Source organism: Trichomycterus rosablanca, chromosome 13, assembly GCF_030014385.1.
Source record: "Trichomycterus rosablanca isolate fTriRos1 chromosome 13, fTriRos1.hap1, whole genome shotgun sequence".
NCBI classification, from domain to species: domain Eukaryota; kingdom Metazoa; phylum Chordata; class Actinopteri; order Siluriformes; family Trichomycteridae; genus Trichomycterus; species Trichomycterus rosablanca.
Genome location: NC_086000.1, coordinates 23,319,103 through 23,333,651, shown reverse-complemented (window position 1 = coordinate 23,333,651; position 14,549 = coordinate 23,319,103). Strand labels below are relative to the sequence as shown.

General features: G+C 38.7%; 1 protein-coding gene across 6 annotated transcripts in view; it reads left to right on the top strand.

Moving 5' to 3' along the window:
• LOC134325082 (kelch-like protein 29) overlaps window positions 1–14,549 on the top strand; it is a 279,536-nt gene that overhangs the window by 188,860 nt on the left and 76,127 nt on the right. For all 6 annotated transcript variants that reach the window (XM_063007116.1, XM_063007115.1, XM_063007112.1 and 3 more), the window contains one exon: window positions 13,872–14,065. In XM_063007116.1, the coding sequence (XP_062863186.1) occupies window positions 13,872–14,065 (194 nt within the window). The remainder of the gene's footprint in view (window positions 1–13,871; window positions 14,066–14,549) is intronic.

Sequence of the window (14,549 nt, the reverse complement as noted above, 5' to 3'; positions counted from 1 at the left end):
AATCCTGTGGGGGTCCTGACCATTGAAGAACAGAGTGAAAGCAAGCTAAAAAAGTATGTAGAGTAACAGATGTTTCTTCAGGTACAGATGTACCCTAAAACTATTTGATAGATCGATCTAGCAATCTGTGCTGGAAAATAGCTAGATTGTCTATGCTATAGTATAAACTGTCACAAAACTTTCTTTTCTCAAGTCATTTAAGTGAGAAAAGTGAGATTTACCACACAGAAAACATCTTTATACCAACTATGAAGCCTAATTAGAAGCTGCCGAATACACCATGCATTTCTTTTTCAGCAGCGTCATCCATAAATAAATCTTCATTACTGATTTATCCTAATTGGAGTTGACGTGAATCCAGAATCCCCCTAATAACTGGCAGCAATGACTGCAACTATACGCTTTCTATAAGTTAAAATTAGTATTTTAAGTAGCTATGGAGAAACTTTAGCCCACATTTCTACTTAAATCTTACCAGACAAGGGCCAGTTTTAAAAAGCTAAAGATAGCGTGTGACTTTGTTATAGCAGAGGGTGTTACCTTTAGATAACAAAATATGTATAAAAGCACTCCCAATAAACTCAAACGAAGCTTTATTGGAATAAAAAAATATGGGCATTCATATTGCCATTGAAAATAATAACAATATTAAATGTACAATATAGTAATATTGTGTGTGTGTGTGTGTGTGTGTGTGTGTGTGTGTGTGTGTGTGTGTGTGTGTGTGTGTGTGTGTGTGTGTGTGTGTGTGTGTGTGTGACATGGTCACCCACTGTCCCTCACCTTGTGGCAAGTGTGTGTCCAGAGTGCTGCTAGTGTGCAGCTCTCTCTGTGCTCCCCCAGTAAGTGAGGCAGTTTGTCGGGGTCTGGGAGGGAGTTAAAGTTGGGGATGATGATGTTAAATTTGGTGAAGAATTATGTCCGAATGTGGTATTTGCTTGAGGAAGTGCAGCTCTGTCTCTACCGTACTGAGAGTTCAGTGCTGGCATAGTCTCTCCTTTTGGGGCAGCCAGGACCTGATGTGTCGCCCCGTCGGTCTCTGGTTTTGGGTCTACTGGGACTTGTCCATCCTCATTTCTGGCCTGTGTATCAGATAAAAAAGACTTGTTAGATAGCTGGTTCAACCATCACCACTGCCAAATTGGGCAGTTGTAGCCTAGCGGTTAAGGTACTTGACTAGTAATCAGAAGGTCACCAGTTCAAGCCCCACCACTGCCTGGCTGTTACTGTTGGGCCCTTGAGCAAGGCTTTTAAACTTCCATTGCTTAGACTGTATACTGACACAGTACTGTAAGTCACTTTGAATAAAAGCAGCTGCTAAATGCCAAAAATGTAAATGTAAATTGCCACACATTCTTTACAGCTGCTTTTAAGTGTGCACTCTTGTTAACACAGTAAATCAAGGTTGCCACCTAAGAGGCCTCTCCTGTGCGTACCGTTTGCAGAGGCTACATGGCTGAATGATCTGTAGTGTGGATGAATGGATAGCACTGTGGCCCGGTAACGATGCCACAGGTCAGCAGCCTTGACTGCCCACTAACTCACAGTGATGTAAAACTACAATACCACTGTTATAGTATAGTAAACAAAGTCTGTCAGGCCAGAGATAATTTATAGTAAACGTTGAGGCGTACACTCCTCTATTATCTTTTTGTCAAGGTGCCCTCTTTTCTCTAGACTAACACAGGCACTCGCTTTCCCTTTCTTTTTTGGGCTCTTCACATTAATTAGTCTGCTTGGAAATTAGTTTGTTTATTGGGTGTTTTGTTTGCACCCTTGTCCTACTTTTGTGTCTTCAGTTTAGATTGTACAGCTTATAACATGATTATGGAGGTGGTAGATAAGAAATAGCACAAGTTCCACTGCTTCACCTGGATAGAATTATTCACCAAACTAGATTACAGGCTTCGTTCTAACAACTTTTCCTATTTAGCATCATTTCCCTGTTCTTGGTGACATTGCTGATGGCCATATTGTGAAGGAGAAATGCTAATGAAATGCTTATGCATGGACACTGCCAGGGGAAGTGATCCACAAATTTTAACAGGGGATAACATAATGTCAATGTGTTTCAGACTGTTTGGACGGCTGGCATCATTACCATGCATTTAGCTGCAGGACAGATGCATAACCTCCTCCTGAAGTATTTTATGGAAGATAATTTTAGGTGATTACAGTGTGTACCTACCTGAAACATATTTAGTATATCTAGCAATCTATGATGATGGATCGCTAGATTGATTAGGCTATAGTATAAACTGTCACAAAACCTACTTTTCTCAAGTACTTTAAGTAAGAAAAGTATGATCTCCTTACACAGAACACTTAATTAAATGGCTTCCAAATACACCAGCAATTTTTTCAGCAACGTCATCCGTAAATAAATCTTTCTACATTACTAATTTATCCTAATTGGAGTTGAAGTGGATCCAGATTCCTGTTACAAACTGACAGCAATGACTGCAGCTATACGCTCTCTATAGGTTACAATTAGTATTTCAAATTGCAGTGGAGAAACTTTAGCCCACATTTCTTAGCAAAACTATATAAATCAGACACACTGCTAAACTTATTTTGCTTTAGTAGATTAAAAATACTTAATTGGCATTGAGAATTTTCTAAATAGAAGTAAAATAGAAGTTATGTTTTAACTATGAAATGCTGTTTAATTTACACCAGAACTAAACTTTTTTTTCTAAAAATTATTATTATTATTATTCCTTTTTGGAAAAAAATATTATAATAATTGAAAATTAATTAATACATTTTGTAGAATATATGAATTTCCATTAATTATTAAAACAACACATTATTATTTTATTTTAGTATTTCACTTTTTATTTTGTTAACTGAACTGATTTATTCTGGTTAGGCAAAATGGGCACCTTTCTTTCTTTCTTTCTTTCTTTCTTTCTTTCTTTCTTTCTTTCTTTCTTTCTTTCTTTCTTTCTTTCTTCCTTCCTTCCTTCCTTCCTTCCTTCCTTCCTTCCTTCCTTCCTTCCTTCCTTTTAGTGGTATTATTATTATAATTATTATAATAATAATTATTATTATTATTAGTGGTGGTATTATTATTATTATTATAAGTGTTATTATTATTAGTAGTGTTATTATTATTCTTTCTTTCTTTCTTTCTTTCTTTCTTTAAAATAAAAATGAATAAACAAATTTTGTAGCATATAGTCAATTAATTATATTTTTATTTATTTATTGTATAATTTTTTTACTGTTATTATTATTATTATTATTATTATTACTATTATTATTATTATTATTATAGTTTTTGATGAAACCTAAATTCCTATGAAAAACTTACACCAAAAAAGTGTATAGAAGTTTAAACTTTATACAAACTTGTGCAAAAGTTATTTGTTTCTAGTCATGCATATCGAATCTGTAAAAATCAGTTTTTGTCTGAGTGAACTGTTATTAATGTTCATTTAGGAGTAATATTAGCCTGATCCTTTTTATGATTAAAAATCAAATCATAGTGATTCTCTCGAACTGTAACAGAATGTTCTTTGTGTAATTTCTCCCAGGATGGCAGCATGGATGGATAGTTTAAAAGGCTTTTTATGGTCAGTAAGACATTATTACACATGCAGTGCAAAATACAGAGTCCAGAAACCCTAGATAAAGATATGCAAATGTAACTGACATACATTTGGCTAACACTTACTGCAAAGCATGTTGATGAGATGATAAGCCCACGTCTCAGATGGCCCCTGTGTCGTCTCCCCAGATAGTTTGGTCGAGGCCTGACCTCAGAGTTTCCATCGTTCCCGTGTCCTGTCCCTGCTGTCTTGGCTTAAAGTTCTGTGGACTTCATAAAGTGCTTGCTTGATGTGATATCCTGGTAAATGTGACAGGGATCATGTTACTACTGTGGATTACCATTCCAGCTACCCTGCATTCTAAACAGTAGGCAGAGGGTTGAAAAGTGTCTCTCACATTTATTCACTTTGAGCTATGCACCACAGGGAGAGCTCCAGCAGGGAAGGACTATTTAACATTGTTGGCAGGCTTTTTTATTTTTGTGGCAGGTTTTCTTACTTCATACATTTCTGTTCTGCATTTTTATCCCTCTTTCTTCTTCAATTTCCCTTTATTATTTTAACTGCTCCCTTCCTTCTCTCCTTTCTTTTCTTATCTTTCTTCTTTTCTTTTTGTCTTCTGGTCCTGCACTACTTTCTTTACTTTGTGCTTTTATATATATATATATATATTTTTTTTTTTTTTTTCTAGGGAATTCCTATTTTCTACATTTGTTAATTCCACTTCTTCACCGTTCTTTCCTTTTTAACTTTAATCTTATTAGTAAACCCTTTCCTCCTTTTTATATATTGTCTTTTTCCTTTAATTCCTGCTTTTTGCATGCTTTACTTTCTCCCCTTCTTTCCTACTTCCTTTTTAGTCACTTTATTCCTTTATATAATTCTTCTGTTTTATACCTGCCTTCTTTTCACCATTGCCTTTGTTCTGTCTTCTTTTCTTACTTAATGCCGCTGTTCCTTCCTCTCACTTTTCCTTCCTCTTCTTGTCCTTTCATTCCATTTTCTTGCCCTTCAGTTATACTTGTCTGCCCTTTCTAATTGCCTTTTTAATAATTCATTTTCATCCTGCACTTTTTCCTTCTCTTTCCTCCTTTCCTTTCTTGCTTCCTTTATTTCCTTCCTTGATGTCTTCCTTGCTCTGTCTTTCTTTTTTGTCATCGTCTTGCATTTCTGTCCTCAACCCCCCCCCCCCCCCCTTCTTACTCCAACCCTCCTCTATTTCTTTGTTTTTTTTCCCCATTTCCTGCTTGTTCCCCTTTTTAGCCCCTTCACCATTTCTTTCATTCTTCATTTCATCCTTAATTCCCCAGTCCTCTTTTCTACCCTTCTGCTTTTCTTTTCTCCATTTCTACTACTTACTTTAAAACACAGAAATCAGTATGTTTTGTTGGGTTAGACAACAAAAGAGGTGGGCAATTAAATTTTGCAAGGAGCCACATGAGAAACTGGGACTGTTGTTGAGGGCCGGACCAATAGGCTGATCTTAATTCTGCTCAATATGAATGTTATCTCTGTATATATAAATGAATGCCTTTATTGTCATTGTATTAAAAAATACAATTAATTTTTCAATGAAGTCCAAAAAAAAAAAAAAAAAAACATACACTGTCACATACACACACACTAAAACGGTGGAAAAATACACAACAATTAAGTCCTTAAATATTAAGGTCTAAAGACACACGCTGTTCACCAGAGCTGAGATCTCGAATACATCATATTGAATCTCGGCTCTGCCTGCCGGCTGAGGCTGAGCGGCCACATGAACAATGATTGGCCTGTTGTTCAGATAGGGGCAGGATTAAGCCGGATGGGGACTCTCTCTCAGACTAGTGCGATTACGACCTCTGCTGGCTGGTTGGTGGCGCCTGCACGGAGATGGGAAAGGAGTGCGGTAGAGGGTGTGGCTCTCTGTACACAGCGCTGTACTGCACTGCACTTGTCAAGTGTAGGTGATAAGATGTTTGATTTCTGTGCACGTGTCAGAGGGGGCGTGGAGCAGCCTCGTCCTCCCCAATCAGGAGCAGGGACCAGCATTAGTGAGAGGATGATTGACGGGCAGAAATTGGATGCGCTAAAGTGGGAGAAAAAGGGGGAAAAAAAATAAATAAATACATAAAACGAAGGAAAAAAAGTGTGTGTGTGTATATATATATACAGTGTATCACAAAAGTGAGTACACCCCTCACATTTCTGCAAATATTTTATTATATCTTTTCATGGGACAACACTATAGAAATAAAACTTGGATATAACTTAGAGTAGTCAGTGTACAACTTGTATAGCAGTGTAGATTTACTGTCTTCTGAAAATAACTCAACACACAGCCATTAATGTCTAAATAGCTGGCAACATAAGTGAGTACACCCCACAGTGAACATGTCCAAATTGTGCCCAAAGTGTCAATATTTTGTGTGACCACCATTATTATCCAGCACTGCCTTAACCCTCCTGGGCATGGAATTCACCAGAGCTGCACAGGTTGCTACTGGAATCCTCTTCCACTCCTCCATGATGACATCACGGAGCTGGTGGATGTTAGACACCTTGAACTCCTCCACCTTCCACTTGAGGATGCGCCACAGGTGCTCAATTGGGTTTAGTCCATCACCTTTACCTTCAGCTTCCTCAGCAAGGCAGTTGTCATCTTGGAGGTTGTGTTTGGGGTCGTTATCCTGTTGGAAAACTGCCATGAGGCCAAGTTTTCGAAGGGAGGGGATCATGCTCTGTTTCAGAATGTCACAGTACATGTTGGAATTCATGTTTCCCTCAATGAACTGCAGCTCCCCAATGCCAGCAACACTCATGCAGCCCAAGACCATGATGCTACCACCACCATGCTTGACTGTAGGCAAGATACAGTTGTCTTGGTACTTCTCACCAGGGCGCCGCCACACATGCTGGACACCATCTGAGCCAAACAAGTTTATCTTGGTCTCGTCAGACCACAGGGCATTCCAGTAATCCATGTTCTTGGACTGCTTGTCTTCAGCAAACTGTTTGCGGGCTTTCTTGTGCGTCAGCTTCCTTCTGGGATGACGACCATGCAGACCGAGTTGATGCAGTGTGCGGCGTATGGTCTGAGCACTGACAGGCTGACCTCCCACGTCTTCAACCTCTGCAGCAATGCTGGCAGCACTCATGTGTCTATTTTTTAAAGCCAACCTCTGGATATGACGCCGAACACGTGGACTCAACTTCTTTGGTCGACCCTGGCGAAGCCTGTTCCGAGTGGAACCTGTCCTGGAAAACCGCTGTATGACCTTGGCCACCATGCTGTAGCTCAGTTTCAGGGTGTTAGCAATCTTCTTATAGCCCAGGCCATCTTTGTGGAGAGCAACAATTCTATTTCTCACATCCTCAGAGAGTTCTTTGCCATGAGGTGCCATGTTGAATATCCAGTGGCCAGTATGAGAGAATTGTACCCAAAACACCAAATTTAACAGCCCTGCTCCCCATTTACACCTGGGACCTTGACACATGACACCAGGGAGGGACAACGACACATTTGGGCACAATTTGGACATGTTCACTGTGGGGTGTACTCACTTATGTTGCCAGCTATTTAGACATTAATGGCTGTGTGTTGAGTTATTTTCAGAAGACAGTAAATCTACACTGCTATACAAGCTGTACACTGACTACTCTAAGTTATATCCAAGTTTCATGTCTATAGTGTTGTCCCATGAAAAGATATAATGAAATATTTGCAGAAATGTGAGGGGTGTACTCACTTTTGTGATACACTGTATATATATATATATATATATATATATACTGTATATATATATATATATATATATATATATATATAGATATGTATATATATATACAGTATATATATATATATTAGGGCTGTCAAACGATTAACATTTTTAATCGCGATTAATCTCAGAATTTCATATAGTTAATCGCGATTAATCGCATTAAAAAAAATCTGTGTAAATGTTATAGAAAACAAGGATTTTTAAGTGAAATGTTACAATTAAAATGGTGAACACATTTTATGCTAAATGTACTTATGTTAAAAACTGCTGGGACAAGAGAAAACTGTAAGGGAGTTTTATTCACTCACATACTAGGCAGTAATACTATCCAATGGTTTGATGGACGTTTCTACACGAAGTGAGTGTGTTTTGACCCTTTGGGGCTTCCATAGTTCATGGACAACGTGCTTGACTCAGCTGTCCGGTATTCTTTACCGTAACAGAATAAGTTAATAAAGTGTTCTGCTCCCGACAACTTGTGAATATAGCGTGTATTTATTTCTTTATTATGCAAGTGCAGATGCTACGACGCTCTTTTACATTTTGTTAACAAACCGCAAATGAAAAACGGTGACATGTCCGACATTAAAACGTTTGTTCTACCAGTCAAGTCTCAACATGAACTAGAATTTGCGTTAATGGCACTATTTATCTTAATCGCGTTAAATTGAGATTGCGTTAATGCGTTATTATCGCGTTAACTTCGACAGCCCTAATATATATATATATATGAGAACTGTAGCAGTATTGCACATGTTTAAATAACAGTATTATTGCACAAGTTATTGCACTTCAGTTTACAATGGTGGTGAGATGGGTGGGAGGGGTAGGAGGGCATTATTTATTTAAAACAACAATGGCACTTGGGAAAAAACTGTTTTTAAGTCTATATATAATTAATATGTAATATATATTATATATAATGCAAAATGTGCAGGTTTTAAACTTTACACAAAGTACTTTTGCTATTAAGTTGCAGTCCAATGACCTCATTTGCTGTTTTTCAGTCTATGTTCTTGCTGAATATTGATTCTAGATATCACAAAGCAGGTCTTGACTGCCCCAGTCCTGAATGTGTAAAACTCGTGTTTCTCTGTGTGTTTAGTACCGTAATGCCAAATTAAATTGTAATCTTTAAACACAGCGATCTGGTCACCACAAACTACACTCGCAGCTTTACATCTGATTTAAATAAATAAATACATACTTAGATGTCCATGTCTTGTTAAAAACTCTACATTTTGTATCAATTGCACTGCGTTTATTTGCCAATGCATTACGGTAAAGGTGGATATACTCGCACACACACACACGAACATACAAATTTAGGTAAACTAAAAAAATAACACTCACTCACTTTCTTTTCCGCTTATCCAATCAGGGTTGCGGAAGGGTGCTGGAGCCTATCCCAGCTTTTCAGTAGGCGCAAGGCACACAGAAACACCCTGGACGGGGCACCAGTCCATCGCAGGGCAGACACATACACACACACCCATTCACCTATAGGGCAATTCAGTGTCTCCAATTAACCTGACTGCATGTTTTTGGACTGTGGGAGGAAACCGGAGCTCCCGGAGGAACATGCAAACTCCACACAGAAAGGACACAGACCGCTCTACCTGGGGATCTAACCCAGGACCTTCTTGCTGTGAGGCAACAGTGCTACCCACTTAGCCACCGTGCCGCCCTAAAAATAACTCTTCAAAATAAAAACAATGCTATTTTATTGCATGTATGATGAACTTATTTACATCTTATTTTTAATTACCACTGACCTCATGTGGGTCAGTCAGAGACACCCAACGGGCCAGATGTGGCCCTGGGGCCGTACAATGCCCAGGTGTGGGTTAGACCAAAACAGCTTTTATAAACTAAAAGACCTGACATATACCAAACATTTGAATCTTGTGCCTATTAGCTACATTCTGTGCTAGTGTAAAAATTTAGTTAAGAGTATGAGCATGAGCATTACATGACACTTTTTGTTTTGCAGTGAAGCATAGAAGACAATAGAAGCGAGAGGGTTTAACTATTTAACCATGTATACATCATGTAGGACAAATTCACTGTTCATTGTGTATTGTTTATTTTATATAATTCACGGTAGTCTGATAAACCATAAGACAAACTGCAAAGGGCAGCATTTTAACCACCTGTTTAGTTGGCTGCAATGGGGCTTGGTATTTGGGAAAGCAGCATAATGCTAGACTTTTTATCTTACAACTTGAGGACAGACATACTTGATCATTTTCCTTCAGCAAATCTCAGTCTGAATTTGCTATAATTAAAAATTGATTAAAAGTCTAAGTCTAGCTGTGAATGTTGCTGGTTCAGAACCTCAAGTAAGGACGTGTTTAATTTTTGTTGGATCTGCTAATGGGAAAACAGATTTTCAATTATGATTTTTTTCTGTAAAAGATGTGTAGATGTATGTCAATTTGTACATGTGTAAAAAAAACGGATTAAAAAACCTTCAAGCCTAGAGGTTCTTAATTCATATAATTAATTGCTTCTACTGCATGTACAGATTCTATTAAACAGTGACAGAAGTCAACTGATAATACACTCTCTGTGTGTAATTAATGGCTGTAACCATGTGTTGCCGAGCTGACAATGAAACTGTGCTGTTCTCAGTGAGCACCAAGGGAGACACAGGAACATTCCATTTACAAGCTATCTGCCTCCACATCTACATTAGCACTGTTTGTAGAAGGTCCAGTGTTAGAGACTCGATTGATAATTGTATATTTTTTTATGAATTTATTTTTGGCTGATGGATATACATGAATTGTAGTGTTTTCCTTAATGTCAGCAGAGATTGCTTTTAATATCCATATCGCTTCAAAATTTCTATACAGTAAGTCCTCGGGTTACGGCGGACTCGACATATGGCGTTTCGTGGTTACGGCGCCATCTCCTATAAATGTATTATGAAAGTCTTGTTCCGTCATTCCGATGTACGCCGTTTGAGACGTAAAAACAAAGTTCGCACTGGAACTAGTTGGCGAGCGGAGCGGACAAATATGTTGTTTTTACTGTTTCACTTCATTACTGTACTGTGTATGTGCTCCTTGTGAGTGACGTAGATGCTTATGTAGGTGGGTTCCGACTTACGGCGAAAATCGCGTTACGTCGCGTCCGTAGGAATAGATCTCCGACGTAAGTCGAGGACCTCCTGTAGATAATGTTGGTCTATCTGCAGATGTTGCACACCCAAGTTATCTGCACATCAGTTAAAATCCATTAACATTACATTTCGTCAATTCCATCTTCAGTTACCTGTAACGAACAACAAAAGTTTTGAACTTTCTGTGTTGATAACTTTTGAACCACAAGAGATATTGCAAATCTGGCAATCAGTTTCTGAGAAAATTCTGGTCTTCTTTGATATGACCACCTTCCCATTGGAAAAACTTGCCCTTGATCCAATATGGCGGTTTTTAAGATGGCGGCCATGTTCCGGACATAGCCTGAAAGATAGGCCCCCTCACCCATTACTTGCTGGGGTATTCAGATATGTCATTTTCCCTTTTGTTTCTGAAATAAAAGAGTGTTCTGCGACTTTTGACTCACCCTGTATATCCGTTGTGGGCCGAGCTGCAGGCTACCAACCGCGTCCTCAGGTGGTGGATAGAGGGACAACCTTCAGATATGGAGGTGTGCTGTGAAATAAGCAGGAATTTTACCTGACCTGTCGCGGACCAACAGCGGCAGAGCCAACAGAACCACACAGTGGGGGTGGTAGACGGGTGGTGCCGCCTACTGCTATAAAATGCCCACATGTATTCTATGACTGTCTCCTTGACGTGGCGAGTCTGAGCCACCACTACCAAAGCTCACAACACTCCCGTGTTGAGGTCACACATTAGGCGGTTTTCCTCATAGTTGGAAGCTTCCGGCAGACCTCTGCAGCCACATTCAGCACTGGTCGTCTTGGATTCTTATCCTCGGCATCAGGTTCCTGTAGATCGTGGCAAAGTCTTGTGGGCTGTGGATTATGCAACCATTCCCCATGTTAATCTTCTTCTACGTTAGTACTTGTACTTGTATTAAAATCCATAGTGGTCTGACTCTTTAAGTGTGGTTCAGTTCCACTCTCTCCTTAATTTTCACTCTTCTAACATGCAATCTCCTCAGCCAGTCTGATACTCCCTGTTGGCACTCCTCCAGGATTGAGTACAGGATCTTGGTTTGGAATCTGGGTTGCTCAGCCCTTCATTTAGAGCACCATCTTGTATCTGATTGCAAGGTCCACACATAACATCTGCCTTGATCTGTGGGCTCATTCCATTGGATTAGATAAGGAGGAATCGGAAATTTAATGATTACGCCTTGCAGGCTCAAACACCAGCAGGATATATTTCTGTATTTTTTGGCATTTAAATGACCTCGAAAATGGTTGCTGGTATACATGTGCTTTCAGTAGCAAAGGTGGAAATAAATCTCATGGAAGGAAAGAACTGATTTGAGACTGCTAGGCTATATACAGTATATACTGTATATATATATATACTGTATATATATATATATATATTTTTTTTTTCCCTTATGCATTTTCTCCCCTTTTTCTCCCTTTTTAGTGCATCCAATTTCCCGATTGCATCATGCTTCCTCTCCACCATTGCCGATCCCTGCTCTGATTGAGGAGAACGAAGCTAACCCATGCCCCCTCCGACACGTGGGCAGCATGCCGTATGCATCTTATCACATACACTTTGACGAGTGCAGTGCAGCGCAGCTCAGCATTGTGTACAGAGAGACACACCCTGAGAGCACTCTTTTCTCATCTCTGTGCAGGTGCCAATAATCAGCCAGCAGAGGTCATGAGAGAGAAAGAGACCCCATCCAGCTTGGTCCTGCCCATCTGAACAACAGGCCAATCATTGTTCATGTGGCCGGCAGGCAGAGCTGAGATTCGATATGATGTATTCGAGATCCAGCTCTGGTTCCAGCGTGTGTTTTTACCACTGCGCCACCTGAACGGCCCGAAACTCGTCTGTTTACCTGGGCATTTGGTGAAGGACAGTATCCATCAGCAGTGTGACTGGATTAATTAACCATATGTAGTGCATATTAAAAAACGATTCTAAAAATTTGAGACAGTATTCTGAGACAATATCCTGAGACAATATCCTCTTAAGAGGCTGGTGCAAGACATTTAATGTTTGATTTATTATTACTGTAATTTATATTTTGTAACCTATGCATATACAATTACATTTCTGGTTAAAATACAAAACTTCACTATGACTAATATAAAGGATACAACATTTTTTAGAAGTTCAGCTTAATGTCAATGGTTTTACTTTTGTTTAGAGATTTTTTTAAAACAGGTGTCCGAAATCTCATATTTAAACAGTACGTACTAGATTCGAGGCAGTGTGCACTGCTCGGCCGGGAAAGCAGTAAGCTCTTTCAGTACGCAAGTGTGCAGTATGCACGCAACCTCATACGTACTACGTCCACCATTTTACCAACGTCACTTGATGCATTACATCTCATCTCCACAGTTATAACAATTTTAAAATCAGACAAAATTAATCCTGTCGTTCTCCACAAAGCTTTTCATAACATTATTAAGGGTTGTACTTAATCATAACATTTTTAATGTCTTACTCCACTTTCCGCCATCTTTCTTCTTTGCTACAAACGCATTTGCAGCTCCAGTTGAATTATGGGATAGATTATCGGACCATAAGTGTGCATCGTATCATACTCAAAAATAGCTGCCCAGTCAGTAGGTCATCTGGGTACTTTTTGCGTACTGTTTAATGTATACTACGTATTCGGACATACTAACTGCTCTCGCATACTTATTTTGCGTACTGTTCAGTATGGAAGTATGCGATTTTGGACGCAGCCAGGGATTCTTGCCAATCTGTTTAGTATTTCATTAAATGACCTACTCTGTAAATCATACTACATTGGATTTGGACCTCATTTTTTAAATAGCACTGACGATCTTTAATTAGATGCTTTCCATAAGGGTTATTAGATTTTTGTTGTATGGGGGGGGTATTGCTGTCTCAAATGCCTTATTTAACTTTTGATTTACAACCTAAACCCTGTCAAAATGAAGCAAATATCTATGTCTGGTCATTAACTGCAAATCTGGCAACCCTTGACTCTTACACATAGAACATTTACTACAAAGAAATCAGTTCTTTTTTGGCCTCATTGTTTTTTTTATTATTTATTTACACTTTATTTAAATAAAAATGTGCAGACAGCAGTCAGCAGTCATTATTTTATAGGTCTGTCTAAAAAAACATAATAAATGACGTGTGTGACTTGCATGAGCAGTGACTTTAATAGTGTGATTCCTTTTAGCAGTCTAGTTGTATCTTAAAACCTTCAAAACCCGGGTACCATTGTATATTAGTTTCCTGTAATTACTGATTCATTACTAGTAGTTACTAAATAATATGCTTTAGCAAGTATGACTGAATAAAGTGTCATGCATTTTAGAGGTTAAATGTCTAGTATCTTACATTACATTTCTTTGATGTTTGGCAGGAATGTATTAACAATATATTCCTGCTCATTCTAGGTATGACACAATCACGAATCAGTGGGAAACCGTGTCGCCTCTGCCCAAGCCTGTGCACTCTGCAGCAGCCACAGTGTGTCGGGGAAAGATCTACGTCTTCGGCGGGGTAAACGAGGCTGGCCGCTCAGCTGGAGTCCTGCAATCGTATGTGCCTCATACCAATGCCTGGAGCTTTATTGAATCCCCAATGATAGGTAAGATTCAGCCTGTGTGCTTTTTTCATTATCCACTAAATGTAGATGAGTTGGCACAGCGCATTGTTCCTAATGACATATTTTAAGTATTCTATGTAGCGAACATAAATCATGAAGCTCCTTAGCAATGCAGAGGAGATGTGATTAGAAGAAGTTAAAATAAGATTAATGCCACAGTGCTGTTTGTTTAGAGCTGTAGACGTATTATATGCTCGTCCTAATTGTAAGCATACCCTCGACATTATTTTTTCTCTAAACAGAACAACATTATAAACTCTAAAAATATTCTGTATTTAAGTGTACCACTACAATATTATTATTTAAATTGAGTACTAATAATTAACAAAAAAATTTATAAAAAACACACATACAGTATATACAAACATACATAATACACACATATATACATACATACATAATACACACATACAGTGTATCACAAAAGTGAGTACACCCCTCACATTTCTGCAAATATTTCATTATA